Genomic DNA, 20058 nt, shown 5'->3' on the forward strand with positions numbered 1-20058 from the left:
GGAAACAAATTCCACCAGCCAGTTAAGTAAGAAAGTACTTCTCTACACCACACAGGAAAAGATGGAAAGCTTTACCATGCTCTATGAACAAAATAAACTTTAACAAACCAGAAAAGAGTAACCAAAAAAACAAAATTAAAACAATCTCATTTGTAATTACACCAGAAATATTCAAAATTGAATCCATATTAAAAACCACTTCCACCCCTAATCACAATGATCAGGTAGGGCTTATTCTAGTCATACCAGGACAGCGTAGCCCTGGTAAGTCAATTATTAAGATTTTACTCTGTATATTACAGGCTAATTGAGCTATATTCTAATAAATACTAACTGACATATTAAAAGCATTTAGCAAACTTTGACATTTTTTCCTCAACTAAAAAACATTAACAATCTCACCAAAATTAAAACAGATAAAGTTGCAACAAATGAATATTTTAAAGGGTCTTAGCCAATGTAAAAATATATATATATTAAAATATGTAAGATTAAATTATTGGGATCATGTGCATGTACAAATATGTAACAATGACTCTCACTATTACGTATAATTATAAGGCACTAATAAAAATGTGGGAAAATAAAAGATAAAAATGCTTTATTCATTGATAATGATTGATAAGGCAATGAACACTTCATGTGGAAAATACAAATTAAGGAAGAACAATAATGCAAGTTATTACTAAGCTGGACTGATATAAAATAACTACATAAAAATTCAGTAACTGTCCTATGGACGGACTTATGATAATAAGATTGCTATAAAAGTAGGAGGAAGATCACATTTAAAGGCATAAATGGTTAAAAAAATAACTAGAAATAAATACTAGGGGTGGGGGGGAGAAGAACAAGACCAATGTGAAAAAAACCATTAAACTTCCTTGAAGTCATTTAAAAATGAATGAGAGCACCACCCCAAATGAATGAAGCTCCAAAACAGGAGCCATGCATACCATGTTTGGAAAGGTTTCAGTATCATAAAAATGTCCAAGTTTTGTGGCATTCGAATCAAAGACCCAACGGAGTATTTTTTCCCTCTTTGCTTTGCTTTAAAAAAAAATTTAAGTACTAAATTCATCTGGAAGAACTAAAGTATGAGAATTAACAAAGAAAATCTTCAAGGAAAAAGAATAAAGATGGGAACCTTGTATTGTCAACATACTAAAAGTTTTAAATTTAAAGCTAATAAACTCAAATTAGGGTGGTGCATTAAAAGACATTATCTGTAACACACTGAACAAAAGATTAACAGACAAAATTCTTTTAGGGCTTGAGTCATAACTCAGTGGTAGCACACTTGCCTGTCACACCAGAGGACCCAGTTTGATCCCCAGCAACATGTCCTGAAAAGTCTTTAAAATAAATATTTATTAATAATCCTACAAAAGGATGAAGGATGTGAAAAGACAACTTACAGAGGGGGAAAGCATGTCTTAGTTGAAAAATTTCAAGTTAATATGTTTAGCTGACCTTTTCTCTTGACAAAGAGAAGGGAGCGGGAGGAGTGGAACAGAAGGGAAGATTAGGGAGGATGAGACTGATCAAATCATGCATATGTAAGAATATGGCATAATGAATCCTACTATTATATATAATTATGTACCAATAAATTTGTAATAAATAAATTATTATATTTGTGGGATACAATTTGATAGGACTTACAAAATAAAAAATGAACAAATGATACTTGGAATAGCAACTTCATGTTTAAGACTCTGTGTCTATGCAAAAATGTCTCTTATGTAAAAGCTCTCTCTTGTCTAGCGAGGAGGTACACAGAACAGGGTAGAGGAGAGAGTGGCTACGAAGTCCCTGATCAAGCCCTCCAGAGACCAAGCAGGAAGCAGGTCTGATTTTCTTGCGCAGTCACCATGCATATATACTCAGACAGTAGCTAAGCAGATGACAGGCAGCCACCAATACAATTTTTGCTAACTGTCCTTGCAGCAACCAATCGAAGAGCAGGCTGTGGAAAAAGCATAGGGACCGCAACACAGTTTCACACCCAGAGATGCACCTAGTGAGTAAGCGGTCTGCCACTCACATGCCCAGCACGAGAAGAGTGGCCTGCCACTCCAATGACCTTAACATATGCCATGTATGCAGTACTTGATGCATTTGTCCCCACATTAAAGGTCATTCACTGATTGAGTATAAATAACAAAAACAGTGAAAAAATTTTTAAAACCTACAATGTTCATTAAATGAAGAAATTATTTAAAATCTTAGCTAAGACTACATTAATATGTAACAGTAAAATTAAAAATTGATAACAATAAAGTACACTGCTACATGTACTATAATTCTAAGGAAATAGTATGACCATATTTATATAAAAAACAAAAAATACAAATCCATAAATTTTTTGTGTAGGCAGTTATTTAAAAGATATACATACGAGGTATCTGTAATTATAAAATATTTCACATAATTTTTTAAATTAAACATGACATATATGAATATGTCAAAATGAACCTCACCATTATGCATAACTATAATGCACTAATCAGATTTTTTTAGAACTGATTTTGCTCATTTCTTTCTCAGTCAGTAACCAATTCCCTTAGATATAACCAGCATTTTGATTTAACAGTAAAATGTTTCACAAGCCTTTGAATTTCTTATGCATATAGTCATATTGTATGCAATCTTTTGTATCTAGCTCATTTTGCTCAACATAATGTCTGACAGTCATCCATGTTGTTGCACATATCAGTTTGTTCTTTTCAACTGCTAAGGATGCTGTGTTAGTATGGATATATAGTTTGTGTGTCTGTTCAATCATTTATTTCCAATTTTTGGCAATTATGAATATAACAAATAAATTAGCCAGTTATTAGCGATGAGTAATAATATATGACCAAAGTTTATACATAAAGACAATATGCAACTATTTATGTCTGACATTGAAGATCATCTTTGGCATGCTAAAAGGAGAATTGAATTATGCTTACCTATGTCATTAATCACCGCTCTTATTTTGGAGACAAAAGGTCCAACTTCACTGGCATGCATTTTGGCTCTTTCTTTAAGATCAGCACCTGCAAAGTATTTTATTTACAAATATAATCTTGTTTTAAACAAATTTTAAGGCAAAGAATTGAAAATTTATTTAAAATTAATACGAAACTTTAAAAGTCAACTAATTTTTTCATCTATTAAAGGAACTAAATTACCTTTGTTTTCCTTCCCGATGACCACTCTCAACAAGAATAAAATATTGGTTTTTTGTACAGCTATTACATGTTTAAAGCAACACTTTTCAAGCTTTCTAGCTTCAGGACCTCTTCACTTTCTTAAAGTAAGAGACCGTGTTTGGATGATACCAGCAGTTATTCTAGTAGAAAGGAAAACTAAGAAATTTGAACGTAATTATTCACTAAAAATACAAATAAACACAGTCATATAAGCATAAATGATTACAGAGTGGTGCCAGCACCTTTGTTCTCACATTCATTCTACCTTCCCACCACCACCTTAGACTCATAAATGAGGGAGTATACAAGGCATACATGTGGCTATCTACTCTCTTTTTAATCCATAATAAATTAATTATGACCACACATTATATCAAGTATGGCTAGAGCTGGGGCACGTGAACTCACCCACTTCCCAGGGGAGTGAGAACTGGGGCTAACAAATCACATATCATACAGTCCATCAGTTCTCAGGTGTACAGAAAATCTCTATCATGTAACAAAAAATACACAAGATAGCATTCAACAGAGCATATGCAGAACAGCAAAGAACTGTAAGTATTCTAAATATACATCAAAAAGAAAAAATAAAATTAGGCAACAGTTATTCAACAAAGTCACACACACACACACACACACACACACACGAAAGAAAAGAATTAAGAGTATAAATACAGATAAATCCACTAAATAAAACATGTATTTACAGAAAGATACACAGGATAATAACCACTTACTAAGTTTTTAAAACAAGAATATTACCTAAAGGAAAAATAGACAAATGGAATTACTTCAGACTAACAGCTTCTACATAACAAAGAAAATAATCAAAAGAGTAAAGAGACAACCTGCAAAATGGGCAAAAATATGTGTAAACTACATAACCGGTAAGGGGTTAATGTGCAAAATATATAGAGACGCAAACAATAGCGAACGAATAAATAATCTGACTAAAAAAAATGGCAAAGGATGTTAACAAAAACTTCTCATGAAAAGATGTATAAAATGTCAACAAGTATATGAAAAAATTTTCAGTATCACTAATCATCAGGGAAAATACAAAATTATAATTTTGTATCACCTCACACTAGTTAAAATGGCTATTATCAAAAATAAATGATAGCAAATGAAGAAAAGGGAATTCTTGAGCTCTATGAATAAGAATGCAAATTAGTACAGACATCATGGAGAAGTACAGGGAGGTTCCTCAAAACAACTATCAAGGCCCAGCAATCCCAGTACTGGGCAGGTGCATAGCTCCTAATCCACACTTTCATTTTGCACTGTTTGTTACCCACAGTCATGACAGTCCAAAAATATTAAGTAGAAAATTCCAGAAATAAACAAGAATTCCTAAGTTTTAAATTATGCACTACTTGAGTTGTATGGTGAAACCTTGCTTTGTCCTATTCCATCTCACCCCAGACATGAAGACCTAACTCTGGTTCTAACACATTCCCTTTTTCCCAGAGTAACCTCAATGTATACACAACACAATATTAGTCACTTAGGGGCTCAGTTTTGAGATTAACTGTTACAGACAAGTTGTTAATGTTCAAGTAGCCCCTATTTTACTTAACAATGGCCACAAACTATAAGAGAAGTGATGCTGACAATTCAGATATGCCACAGAAAAGCCATAAAGTACTCCCTTTAAGTGAAAGGTGAAAGTTCTCAATTAAAAAAAAATCATATACTGAGGTTCCTAAGATCCACAGTATGAATAAATAGGAAAAAATATACATGTATTTGTTTTTACGTATTCATATGTATTTACATACAGTCTTATTTAATTGTTTCACTGTTTTATTTAATAAACAACACACTTTTTCCAAACTGAAGGTTTGTAACAACTTGTGCCAAAAAGTCTTATCGGTGCCATTTTCTCAAATGCATATGCTCACTATGTGTCTCTGTGCCACCTTTTGGTAATTATCACATTTTGAACCTTCTCAGCACTTATATCTGTTAAGCTGATCTGTGATCAGTGATTTCTGATGTTATTATTGGGTCACCACAAAACAAGCTTTTATAAGACAAGCAAACTTAACTGGGACGCCCTCTGAGCATTCAAATGAAAATACGAATCATACACACATTGATTACACTGAAGCACAGCTTAGGAAGGCATGTTGAAAACTAAGAAAAACCAGAAGTTAGGTCTCTTGGACAAAAGTTGTGGATGCAAAGAGAAAATTCTTAAAGTAAAGTCACAGTACTACTCCAATGAATAAACAAAAGATATGAAAGTCAAAGAGCCTCATTACTGACATAGATAAAGTTCTAGTTGTCTGGATGGGGAAAAAAAATCAAGCCAGCTACAACAATCCTTAATCCTAATCCAGAGCAAGGCCCTATCTCTCTTCAATCCACTGAAAGCTGAGGGGTGAGGAAGCTCTGGAAGAAAAGTCTGAAACTAGCCCAGAATGGTTCATAAGGTTTAAGGAAAGAAGACATCTCCACAGCATGAAGGTGAGGCAGCCAGTGTTGATGGAGAAGCTGCTGCAAGTTACCCAGAAGATCCAGCTCCGACCCCTCAGAAAGGTGGCTACACTGCCAGCAGGTCTGCAAACACAGATGAAACACCCTTCTCCTGGAAGAAGAGGCCATCTAGGATTTTCATAGAAAAGTAAAGTCATTTTCTGATTTCAAAGATTCAAAGGACAGGCTGACTCTCTTGTTAGGGAATAATGCAATTGGTGGTCGAATCCAATGCTCACTTTTGATCACTTCAAAACTCCTAGGGCCCTTGAAGAATTATATTAAATCTCTGCCTGTGCTTTATAAATAGAACAACAAAGTCTGAATGACAACACATCTGTCTACAACATCATTAAACCCAGTCTACTGTTAAGAACTATTGCTCAGGATTAAAAACAAAAAAGATTCCTACTCACTGACAATGTACATGGTCACCCAAGAGCTCTGATGGAAATGTACAATGATGCTGATGCCTGCTAACCAAAAATTTATTATGCAGCCCAAGGAAGATACAGTAGGCTGAGGCAAAAAGATCGTGAGTTCAAAGCCAGTCTCTGCAATGGTGAGGTGCTAAGCAACTCAGAGAGACCCTGTCTCTAAATAAAACACAAAAAAATAGAGCTAGGGATGTGGCTTAGTGGTCAAGTGCCCTGAGGTCAATCACCAGTACAGCCCCACACAAAAATAATTTCTCCAAGACACATTATAATTAAAATGACTAACATACAGAGCAAGAATAAAATATTGAAAGCCTCGGGTCTGGGGCTGGGGCTCAGTGGTACAGTGGTTGCCTAGCATGTGTGAGGCACTGGGTTCAATCTCTGGCACCACATCAAAAAATAAAAACAAATAAAATAAAGGTATTGTGTTCATCTACAAATAAAAAACTATAAAAAAATATATTGAAAGCCTCAGAGGAAAATGTCACATTTAGAGGAAAGTCAATCATAATTATTCTAATTTTTCAGCAAATTCTAAAATCAAGGAGAGTGTGGAATGAATGTGAAATAAAATAACCATCAACCATGATTACTACATCCTGCAGAGCTATCCTTCAGAGTTGAAGATGAAGTAGTTAAGCAAAATTAAAAGAATCCACGACTACTAAGCCACCACTACAGAAAATTCTTACATACTACAAACAAAAGAAATAAAAACAGACCCCAAAGCACTCAAATAGTCAAATCTCACTTGAAAAACGTCTAAGCAAATTAGAAACATGACCAAATTAAACATCAAAAATAAATCAAAATGGCAGGAATTAATAAACCTTTCTATATAATAACAATGAAGATAAATGGTCTCAACTTTCCAATTAGGAGGCATAGGGTGGCAGAATGGCTGAAACAACAAGATCCAATTACATGTTCTTTGCAAGACTCACCTTATAGGCAGACATACATATATTACAAATGAAGCCTGAAAACAAGCACGAATAGCTACTTTTATATCTGACAAAGCAGACTCCAAGCCAAAATTAATCAGAAGAGACAAATAAGGTCACTTCATACTGGTAAAGGGAACAATCCAACAAAGTCTAATGATAGTAAATATTTATGCACATAATTACATAAAACAGATACAACTCAACTTAAGGATTCAGAGACTCCACTACAATAATACCAGGTAATTTCAACACACTTCTTCCACCAACAGATAGGTCATCCAGACAAGCTCAGTAAAGACTCATCAGACTAAAAATTATAAATCAAATGAATAGACATATATAGAATAATGCATCCAATAATGGCAGTATTCACTTCTTCTCAGCTACTCATGAAATCTCCAAAACAGATCACATTTTAGGTTACAAAGCAACTCTAAGCAAATAAATACTCTCTCTCTCTCTCTCTCTCTCTCTCTCTCTATATATATATATATATATATATATATATATATATATCCTTGCATCTCATCTGATCATAATGGAATAAAGTTAGAAATCAACACACACACACACACACACACACACACACACGGCACCAAAACTATTTAAACACATGCACAGAGATTGAACAATACACTTCTAAATGATGAATAGGTGATAAAAGTCAGGGGAGACCATTAAAAATTGTTAGAAAGAAATGAGATCAGTGATAAAACATTCCAAAACCTCTGGGACACTACGAAGGCAAGTCTAAGAGGAAAGTTTATTCCCGTGAGTACCTGCATGAGAGAATCCAAAAGATCCTTAAATAGACAACCTAATGATGTTCCTCAAGACCACAGGGGGAAAAAAAAGAACAAAAGAATTCCAAAATCAGTGGAAGAAAGGAAATAATTAAAATCAAGCAAGAATCAATGATATGCTGAATTTCTTAAAAAGCATGGGATCAATAGAGACAAGCAAAATAGATAAACTCTTAGCCAAACTGATCCAAAGAAAAAGGGAGACGATCCAAATTAATAAAATTAGAGATGAAAAAGGAGAAATCACCACGGGTATCAGAGAAATCTAAAGAATCATAAAAGACTACTTTGAAAACTTATATGCCAATAAATTGGAAAACCTAAAAGAAATGGATACATTTCTAGACACAAATGACCTGCCTAAATGGAACCAGGAAGATATAGAAAACCTAAACACACCAAAAACAATCAATGAAACAGAAGCAGAAATTAAAAGATTTCCAATAGATAAAAAGTCCAGAGCCAAATGGATCTCCACTATATTCTACCAGACCTTCAGAGAACTAATGATAATGGTCCTCAAATTATTCCATGAAACAGAGTGAAACATTTCCAATTTCATTCAAAGAAGCCAGTTTTTATATCAAAACCAGATAAGAACAAATCAAGCAAGGAAAACTACAGACTAATATCCCTTATGAGCACAGATGTAAAAATCATTAAAAATGTATTAGCAAATCATATTTAACAACACATTAAGAAGATTACACATCATAACCAAGATGGTTTCATTCCAGAGATGCAAGGCTTAACATATGCAAATGAATAGATATAATTTACCACATGAATAAAATTAAGGACAAAAATCACAGTCATTTTCAAAAGATGTAAAAAAAGCCTTTGACAAAATTCAGCACCCATTCATGATGAAAACACTGAAAAAAAAAACTCAGGATAGAAGGAACTTACCTCAACATCATAAGACTACATACAATAATCTCAAATCCAGCACCACAGTGAACAGGTTAAAACTGAAAGCTCTTCCTCTAAAATCTAGAATGAGACAAGGATCTCCACTCTTACCATTCTTATTCAATATACTACCAGAAGTTCTAGCCAGAGCAATGAGACAAGAGAAAGAAATCAAAGAAATACAAACGAGAAAGAAATAAGTCAAATTATCACTGTTTACACATAATATGATCCTAATCTTAGGAGATCTGAAAGGTTCCACCAGAAGACTTCCAGATTAATAAACAAATGCAGCAAAGTAGCAGGATACAAAATCAACACAGAAAAACAAGTAACAGCTTTCCTATACAACAATTAGCTAAAAAAGAAATTAGGAAAACAATTCCATTCACCTAAAAAAATAAATAAATATCTAAGAATAATCTAAGCAACAAGGAGAAAGACCTCTACACTGAAAATTTTAGAATACTGAAGAAAGAAATTGAAGAAGATAGTAAACCATGAAAAGAACTCCCATGCTTGTGGGTAGGCAGATTAATATTGATAAAAGGCCATATTACCCAAAGCAATATAGAGATTCAATGCAATCCCCATCAAAACACCAGTGACTTTCTTTACAGAACTAGGGACAAAAACTACTAAAATTTATTGAAAGACAAAATAGCCAAAGTAATTCTAAGAAAACTATACTGGAAGCATCACAATACCTGACATCAAATTACACTACAGAGTTATATGCATGGTACTGGCATAAAAACAGACACGCTGACCAATGGGACAAAGTAGAAGACACAGAGACAAATCCATATAGATACAGTCAACCAATTATTGACAAAAGCATGAAAAAATATGTTGGAGAAAAGACAGCAGTTTTAACAAATGTTGATGTGGAAACTGGTTATCCATACTAGGAAGAATAAGACTAGATCCCTATCTCTAATCCTGCACAAAAGTCAACTTAAAATGGATCAAAGACATAGATGTTAAAACAGATAACTTCACAATTCCTAGAATAAGACATAAGATCAACAGTCCCTACATACATTTACAAGCAATGACTTCCTCAACAGGATTCCTACAGCTCAGGAAATAATTCCAAGGATTAATAATGAGATAGCATCAAATTAAAAAGCTTCTGCACAGCAAAGGAAATAATTCAGAGCATGAACTGGGAGGCTACAGAACAGGAGGAAATCTTTGCCAGCTATTCTGCTAAAAGATTAACATCCAAAATGTGTAAAGAACTCAAAAACTTTACCACCAGAAAAAGAAGTAACCCAATCAATTATTGGGCAAATGAACTAAACAGATACTTCTCAAAAAGAGGAAATACAAATGGCCAACAAATAAATGAGAAAATGTTCAACATCTTTGGCAATTAGGGATATGCAAATCAAAACTACACTGAGATTTCATCTCACTCCAGTTAGAATGTCAGCCATCCAGAACATAAGCAATAATAAATGCTGGAAAGGATTTGGGCAGGAAAGGAACATTTTTACATTATAAATGGGACTGTAAATTAGTACAATCACTATGGAAATCAGTATGGAGGTTCTTGAAAAGACTAAAAATGGAACTACCACATGACCCAGCTATAACAGTCCTTGGTATCTGTCCCAAAGAACTAAAGTCATCATACTATAATAATGCATGCATACCAATGTTGATAGAAGCACAAGTCACAATAGCCAAATAATCGAACCAGCCTAATGTCCATCAATGTTTGAATGGACAAAATAAATGTGGCATATACATCACAACAGAGTTCTATTCATCCATAAAGAATGAAATTATATCATTTACAGGAAAACAGATGTAACTTAAAAATATTATGTTAAGTGAAATAAGCCAAACTCAGAAAGGCAAAAGTCATATGGATATCATATATGGAACTTAGACACAATAAAAAAAAAAAAGAAGGAGGGTGCCAGTCTCATGAAAATAAGAGATCAGTAAAGTATATGAAAGGGACTGGGGAGGGAGAAGGACAGGGAAAGAGGAAATACTGGAGAAGGATACTGACCAAACTACATTTTATATCATGTACATTTGCAAATACGTAACAACAAATCACACTATTAGATATAATTATAACACATCGATAAAGAATGGGAAATGGGGGAAGAAAGCACACCAAGAATAAATGCTGAAAGACAAAGAAAAAAGAAAATCGCAGAAGCTTACAAAGAAAAAAAGACAAATATCTTTAAAAAGAATAAGACTGCTGACTTCTTAATGGAAAATGGATGGCATTTTTAACATGGGTAAAGAGAATATAGTAGTTTCTCTTTCCCACAACTGCTTTCTATACTTTTAGTTACATGCAGTTGGCCTCAATCCAACTTGAACAAAATCAGAGAAAAAAGAAAATACTTTCTCCATTTTAAATTGCACACTATTTTGAGTACCAAGACGAAATCTCACATCATCCTACTTCATCTCACCCAGAATGTGAATCATCCCTTTGTCCATCATATCCACACTGTATGCCTGTTAGTCACTCAGTAGCCATCTCCATCATCAGATCAACTGTCTTGGTATCGCAGTGCTTGTGTTTAAATAACCCTTATTTTACTTCATAATGGTCCCAAAGTATAAAAGTTGTGATGCTAGCAACTGAAATGTTCCAAAGAGAAGGTATAAGCTATGAGGGCTACATTTAAGTGAAAAAGTGAGAGGTTTCAATATGGAAAAAAACAGTATACACAGGGTTCAATACTATCCACAGCTTCAGGCCTCCAGTGAGGATCTGGAAATGATTCTTCTTTGGATAAGAAAAAATACTAAAATTAGGCTTCTCAACTAAGCAAACATCCTTCAAAAATGATAGTTTGCCGGCATGGTGGTAGCAAACCTGTAATCCCAGCAGCTCTGGAGGCTGAGACAGGAGGACTGTGAGTTCAAAGCCAACCTCAGCAAAAGCAAGGTGCTAAGCAACTCAGTGAGACCCCGTCTCTAAATAAAACACAAAAATAGGGCTGGGGATGTGGCTCAGTGCCCAAGTTCAATCCCTAGTACCAAAACAAAATACCAATAGTGAAAGGCACCAAAAAACAGACATGGTAGAAAAGATAGCTTTTTCAACAAACGGTGCTGGAAAAACTGGAAATTCACATGTAGCAAAATGAAATTAAACCCCTATCTCTCACCCTGCACAAAACCAACTCAAAGTTTATCAAACACTTAGACACTAAAACACAGACCCTGTGTCTAACAGAAGAAAAGGCCCAAATCTCTACCATGTCGGCTTAGGAACCAGGTTCCTTAACAGGACTCCTAAAGCACAAGAAGTAAAATCAAGAATCAATAAACAGGATGGAATCAAACTAAACAGCTTCTTCACAGCAAAGGAAACATAACGTGAAGAGACAGCCTACAGAATAGGAGAAAATCTTTACCAATCTCCAGCATATATAAAGAGCTTGCAGGCTGGAATTGTGGCTCAGTGGTAGAGCACTTGCTTAGCATGTTTGAGGCAATGGATTCAATTCTCAGCACAGCATACAAATAAATGAATAAAATAAAGGTCCATTAACATCTAAAAAAAATGTTTAAGAGAAAATAATTCAAAAAACTCAACACCAAAAAAGCAAACAACCCAATCAATAAATGGGCTAAGGAAGTGAACAGACCCTTCACAGAAGATACACAATTGATGGACAAATATATTTTAAAAAAATCAATCTCTAGTAATTATAGAAATGAAAATCAAAACTGCTCTAAGGTTTCATCTCCAGTCAGAATGGTAATTATCAGGAATACAAGCAACAGTAAGTGTTGGCGAGGATGGGGGAGGGGGAGGCACACTCTGGAACATTGCTAGAGGGACTGCAAATTGGTGCAGCCAATCTAGAAAGCAGTATGAAGAATCCTTGGGAAACTGGGAGTGGAACCACCACCACTTTACCCAGTTATCCCACTCCTTGTTATACACAAAGGACTTAAAATCAGCATACGACAGTGACACAACCACACTGACGTTTCTACCAGCTCAATTTACATTAGCTAAACTAAAGAACCAACCTAGGTGCCCTTCAACAGATGAATGGAATAAAAAATTATGATATATATATATATATATATATATATATATATACACACACACATACATACACATACAGTGATATATTACTAAGCCTTAAATAAGAATGAAATTATGGCATTTTCAGGTAAATGGGTGGAGTTGGAGAATATCATGTGAAGCAAAATAAGCCAATCCCAAAGAACCAAAGGCTAAATGTTTTCTCTGATATGCAGATGCTAATCCACAATAAGGGGTTGGGGTAGGGAAGAAGAAAGGTACTTTGGATTAGGCCGAGGGGAATGAATGAATTGGACATTATCACCCTATGTACAGAGTTGATTACACGACCTGTATAACTCGACATCATGTACAACCAGAAGAACGAGAAGTGATACTTCATTTATGTATGATGTGTCAAAATGGATTCTGTCATGTATAACTAATTAGAATTTTTAAAAAGAAAAAAATGATAATGAAATAAAGACATTTACACACACACACACATAATTTTTCACCATAGGTCCACTATTTTTAAGAGCTGTAGCTTAAAATGCAAGGGTGCATAATGGCTAAGGTAAAGGGATAAAAAAAATATGCAAACACTAACCAAATGGAAACCTGTAAAGATATCCTAATTTTGAAAAAGTAAATCTAAGGTTAGAAACATAACTCAAGCTAGAGGGTCACTATATAGTAATAAGTAAGATTATCTACTAAAAGTCATAAAAATTCTAAATTAGCAATAGACAAAAGACAGCCCCCAATATACATAAATCAAAGACTTATAGAACCTGAAATAAAAAGTGACAAATCACTATCACAGTAGATTTCTAACAGACTCTCTTAGTAACTGACAAAACAAGCAGGCAAATATCCTTATCAAATATTAAGAAATAAAAAATACGGAAGAAAGAAATAGAGAAAACTAGGAAGTCCAAGACCATGGCACTATCAAGGGCTTCATGCTATTTCAACTCATGCAGGGAAGGGGAAAAGCAAGGAGAGAGTCAGGGAAGAGAACACAAGAGGAGAAGCTTCAGTGTATAAAAACCTACTCTCAAGGCAGTTAACTGAGCCCTGGGTTACTACCACAAGAATTAACCCAGTCCTAAAAGAAAGGCATAATTTAACCAAGCACAGGGTGGACACTGGTACTCTCAAGGCTTAAGTAGAAGGGTACCAAGTTCAAGGCTGCATGGACAACTTAGAGAGACTCTCTCAGCACCCTGGGTTCAAGCCCCAATACTGAAAAAAACAAAATAGTATAATCTCTTATTGACTTAATCATTTCTTAAAGACAAAATCCCAAAATCACCACAATCAAATTTCAATGTTATGTTTAGAATAAATCATATTCAAACCACAGCAACTTTCCTGTAACTTTTTTCCTCATATAACCAGTGTCGATATCTTAAAATCGTTTGTTAGCCTTGTCAGTTTCTTGCATCCACATATGTATATAACTGAATTAGTTTTTATTCAATTTCCTGTAACTATAAAGTGGCAGTTTTTTCCAGACTGAACTTTCATTACAAGCATTATTAGCACAGAGTTGACTAAAGCATAAATATATTGTGAAACTGCTATTAAATGCTGAGTATAAACATCTACCAATAATGCATCGGAATTAAGAACCATCTCCTCTCTTCCCATTACTTCATATACCCATGGATAATGATGCCACTAATACCAAATTGTTTTCCAAAGTGGTCTTCTCTGCACACTGCCACCAGCAGTGCACTGCTCCACCTGATCTCCAGTACGTGGCCCTGCCATACTTACTGTGATGGTTACCTTCATGTGTTAACATGATTAAGCAGATCAAAGGGTGCATCTAGGAGGGCATTTCAGGATGAGATGAGCATTTCAATTTGGGGTTTGAAGAACCATGCTCCCAATGTGGTTGAACATCATCTAATCTATTGAGGGCCTGAAAAGGAAGAGGAAGAAGGAATTCAGCCCTCTTTCCCCCTGCTTTATTGCTTGAACTCATTTCATCTTTTTCTGCCTTTGTACTGGAATTTACATTGCTGGCTCCCCTGGTTCTCAGGCATTTAGACTTGGACTAACTATACCCCTGGCTTTCCAAGGTCTCCAGCTTGCAGGTGTAGATTTTGGAACTTCTCCATCTGCATAATTGGATGAGCAATTCCTCATAATAAATCTCCTTTTATATCCTATTAGTTCTGTTTCTCTTGAATCCTGACTTATTAAACTGGGCCAACCTAGTGGATGAGAAATTAGCTACATTTTCCACAGTAGCAAAAGATGAAACTGCTCCCAAGTTTGTGAGCCTTATGGTGCTGTGAGTGAAGTCATCACTTCTCAATCATTCCAGTGTTTGTATACATCTGGTACTAATTCGAGCACCCTGGTCTTTCCTGAGCCCACTCCGCAAGGGTTTTTATTCCCTCCATTCAAACCAAAGATCAAGATAAGATGACCAATGACTTTCACACAGCTAAATTTCCAACTAGATAGAGCACTAGATAGAGCATATGCTCTGTGTATCCCAGGATGAGCCCACCTAAGATCAGGAAAGTAGTATGTTGTTTTCCTTTCCTGTGCTGCTCCTAAGAGGTGATTGTATCAGGGCTTTCCTGGTCTCATAAAATGAGCTGGGAAAGTGTCCTCTTCTTCTGTATGTATAAAAAAGTGCAATCTCTTCCATGAACATTTGGGTAACACCGTTATGGTTTAGAAATGAGATGTCCCCCAAAAGTTCATGTGTGAGAACATTCAGAAGTGAAATAATTAGACTATGAGTTGGATTAATACACTGATATGAATTAACTGTGGCAACAGTAGACAGATAGGTTGCAGCTGAAGGAAGTAGGCTACTGGGAGCACAAACTGGGATTTATAGTTTGTCCCCGGTGAGTTGAGCTCTCTCTCTGCACTTCCTCGATGCCAAGCTCAGCTAAGAACTGCTTTCCTCTGCCACGTGCTTCCACCATATTCTGCTTCACTTGAGGCTCAGAGACATGGAGTCAGTCAACCATGGACATAAGCTCTGAAACCGTGAGCCAAAAGAAACTTCACCTCCTCTAAGTTGTTCTTATCAGGTCTTTTGATCAGACCAATGAAAAGCTGACTAAAACAGTTCTCAAAGCCAGGTGCTTTTTGTGTGGAAAGATGTTTAACCACAGCATACTGTTCTGGGATTACTAAAATTTTCTAGTAAGTCAGTTTGGGGCAAGTTTTATTTTCTAGTAATTTATACATCCCACCTAAAATCCTGAATATTTACTAGAATAATTTTGTTCTCAATATTATCTTACCTATTTTGTATTTGTTCCCTCACCCATGATTAATCTTGCCAAATGTCTATTTGTCTTTTCAAAGAATCAGATAGACTTTATTCTCCTGATTACTGAATTTGTGTTTTCCATGTCATTAGTTTAGACTCACTTCACTTCCTTCTACACTATTTTGAGTTTATTCTGTAGTTATTTCTGTCACTGAAATTGGATGCTTAGTTTATTCATGTAAGCCTTTCTTCTTTCCTAAAACACAGTGTATCACACCTGTAACTGTATTCTACAACTTTTAAAGTGTTTCTGTAGGCAACTGGTTCTAAATATTTTCTAATTTCCATTTAGATTCCTTTGCCGAGCTGCAAGTTATTTCCAAGTTATCTTAAAATTTCCCAATGTAAGAGACTGTACTTAATTATCTTTTTTTAAATGAGTTATACTATAACTGCCTAGGGTGACAGAATGTGCTCCAATGATTGCAGTTCTTTGAAATCTGTGGATGTTTGTTTCATGGCCTAGCAGACAGTTAATTTCATAAATATTCCATGTGTACTTGAAAAGAATTCCTTGTCATCAACCACTACGAAAAATGAACCATATACGTGCCTAACATTAACCCTCAGCAGACTAGGCAAAATAGCCAACACTCTAGAAGAAGGGGCCAATGGACTCTTGATTTTGTTTAATATTTACTCATTTTACAAATAATGTAAGGAAAAGTAAAAAGAAGGTGAAAATTATTAGTAAACATAACAAAAAATTAAACACAGCAAAACTGTATTTTATTATACATCTTCCTGGTATATGCATGTAAATCTATATTCACACACCCTACATATACATACACATATGCAAATATACGTGTATATGCTCACAAATATACCCAAACACACATAAAGGGATGAGTCATTTGAATCAAACTGTTTAACTCATGCATGAACCTGGAATACACAGGTTTATAAAGACTGACTTTATAAATATTTCAATAGATATATTTCAAATATATCTCTAATAGATATATATTTACTCTTGGTTCATCTTGCACTTGCAATGTAGAAATGCAGTGCTTTTGAAATGATGATGGCTCAATTTTGTTGAGAAGAAAGTGGAAGACTTTGATCCCTGACTTCAAAATATTTTCACTGTTAGATTTATAAAGTCAGAATAATCAAGCCAATGATTAGTTTTTATTTCTGTGCCATCTATTTCTTTCCCATCCCCTTTGTACACACATTTGCCTTCCTATATGTAAGTTACAAGCTACATAATGTAAATGTTCATGCAGACACCACAGAAGATTTAGGAATACTATTGTACACATCCTCTTAGCAAAACCATGAGGTCCTTCCCATTGCCTTTGGAGGCTCCACAAAAGCAGAGGTTATTTCTGACTTATTTATGGCTACATCCCCAGATCCTAGAACTGTACCTGACATGTAGAAGGCACTTCAAAAAAAATAAAGAATGAATGAAATACATGTTTTCTTGTTAATTGGGCCCCAATGAAAACAGGTGAGAGCAGAAATTTTTAAAATCCGTAAATACTAACCATCTATTGAATATGACCTTCAACTTAGCATCTATGCCTCTTATTATGTTTCCTAATGTTGCCTTATTTTTGTTCTGGCGTCTGCCCTCATTATTTCCTCATCCACATATTGGAAAAATTAACCTACCCCCCACCCCTAGGGGTGGGCCCCAGTTGACTTGAGCTAATCAGGATAGTCCATTCTCCTAAGCAGTCAGACCAAGATCTGCCTGAGAGCTACAGGTTTCAGATTGGAAATATTCTCTTCCCATCAACAAGGTCATATGTGGATGTAAAGCCCAGAACTGCAGAAGCTTCAGGCTACCAAGCTGAGGATAAAGCTCAAATACAGAGGAAAGACAAAGGAATTACAGAAAAATTCAGACTCTCTGGATTCAGGCAATCCTAACAGCCTTACAGTTTAAGTCAATTTTGATCATTTTTTTCTGTTATGACAATGAGAACTCACCATCTCCTAGATGATGATTTATGAATGATAAATTGGTTCTGCTTCAGTTCTTATCTCTTCTCAATAAACGGATTTTGATTGGTAGAGACTGTTATTAGTCTCAATTATTACAGGAAATTTCGGGATAAAATTTGGACTAGGAGGAACCAAGTGATGTCAAAGAGCATTGCCTTCTTGGTAAGACATGACTACCCTCACAGCTTCTCGAGCACTAAATTAACACACACCTCCTCATCTAGGATCCGAAGTCACATTTAACTCCCATTCAATATAAAACTTGAATCTTTAAAAATTATCAAGTAAATTTTTTATAGTACCTCCACAGTTGGTAAAAGAACACTGTCATCGAATTCTATCAGAATTTAAGACTCTAATAAACAGGACTTCATTTTTTTTCCTTAAAATAAAGTGTCCTTTTACCAACCAAACCAAAACCTCCCGCTCTGTCCAGCACCCCAGCCTCACTGGCACACTTCAAAGCTTCTCTACTAAAAGTGACATCAGTTCTCCCTCTCCACAAGGACAGGATCAATTCCATACACATGCAAACTGTGGTAACCTCTCCATCTTGAAAATGCCTCAATAACCACTCATACACACCTAGGTATCATCACATTTCTATGAATATGAAATGATGCCCAGGAGGTACTGCTAACTACAAAACACATATACACACACACTGCAACTTATGTAAGAAAGAATGTAAGTAGGTTAATAAGTGGATATATCCTTAATTTTGCAAAAGGAAGCATATGAAGTATAATCTAGAAACTAATGACATCCATTAACTCCCTTAAGGATGAGAACTAGAGGAAAGGGATTGGAAAGAGCAAGATACTTCTCTTATCTCTAACTAGTTTTGACTTTTGAAACCAAAGTTAATATTTTATGTATTGAAAATAAAATTAACAAGAGTACATACACCTAACTTTAATTTCAATAAATAAAACAACTACAATGAAGGAGAAATAACATAAGTAACTTTCAAAACAATACTGCTAGTATCACCTATGATTACAGATCATATACTCTCAGTCTAAATAAATAAATAATAAGCTCTGGTTAGAGGGTTTTGGATCAGCAATTTGTTTGTCAGAGTGGTTTGGATCAGCAATTCTGAAACTCCTTCTGAGTATGACAGGACTGAGCTGGCAACACAAATATGGAATGGGAGAAGAGAAGATGCGAACTCTGCGGTGTTGAACTAGAAACACAGGTGTCATATGAACTCATGGTTTTCAATGTATAAATAAAGAATTGATTTAAATACATGTGTATGTATATAATATAGAATTTATCTATTTCTTAGCTCTGTCTCAGGAAAGGGCCTAGTAGCAAAGACAATGAAACAATAATGAGCACATGGAGCACCTAGACCTTGATTCCTCAAACCCCATTCCCCACTAAACAAAACCAGACACCTGCAACTTGGACTGAGATGGAGTAACGGTACTGGACCATCTCCTCCAAACACATGAAAGGAATGCTTTTAACGTGAGTAAATTAGATTGGCATTTTTAAAAAAATATTTTTTCAGTTATACATGGGCAGAATATCTTTATTTTGTTTATTTATTTTTATGTGGTGCTGAGGATTGTACCCAGGATCTCATGTGTGTGAGGTGAGCATTCTACCGCTGAGCCACAACCTCAGTTCTAGATTGGCATTTATTAACCATGTTGCCTTTACTTTTACGGAGAATATAAAAATACTGACTACCTTCATCTATCTCAATCTTATTTTGTCCCCAAAAGTCCAAAGTTACTTACATGGAAATTCTCCTCAGGGGGGTTTTGGAAACCATAAACCTCAAGATCATTCTAATTGGTACTCACTTTCCAATCTAACATTCATCCACATGAGCTGTTACTCAATAAAATATTTCTTGAACTATGAGTAGTCCAGCTGTTTGCAGATCAGTGAACACTTTTACTACAGGCCAAGACATAACACCTCCACAGCCAGGCCTCTCTGGCTTCTTCCCTCCACCCAAT

General features: G+C 35.2%; 1 protein-coding gene across 1 annotated transcript in view; it reads right to left on the minus strand.

The window, feature by feature from the left end:
• Positions 1–20058, minus strand: part of LOC144251292 (methylglutaconyl-CoA hydratase, mitochondrial-like) — a 79127-nt gene that overhangs the window by 47842 nt on the left and 11227 nt on the right. The window contains exon 3 of the mRNA XM_077794325.1: positions 2958–3044. Within this exon, the coding sequence (XP_077650451.1) occupies positions 2958–3044 (87 nt within the window). The remainder of the gene's footprint in view (positions 1–2957; positions 3045–20058) is intronic.

The sequence above is a fragment of the Urocitellus parryii genome, assembly GCF_045843805.1.
Source record: "Urocitellus parryii isolate mUroPar1 chromosome 13 unlocalized genomic scaffold, mUroPar1.hap1 SUPER_13_unloc_1, whole genome shotgun sequence".
NCBI classification, from domain to species: domain Eukaryota; kingdom Metazoa; phylum Chordata; class Mammalia; order Rodentia; family Sciuridae; genus Urocitellus; species Urocitellus parryii.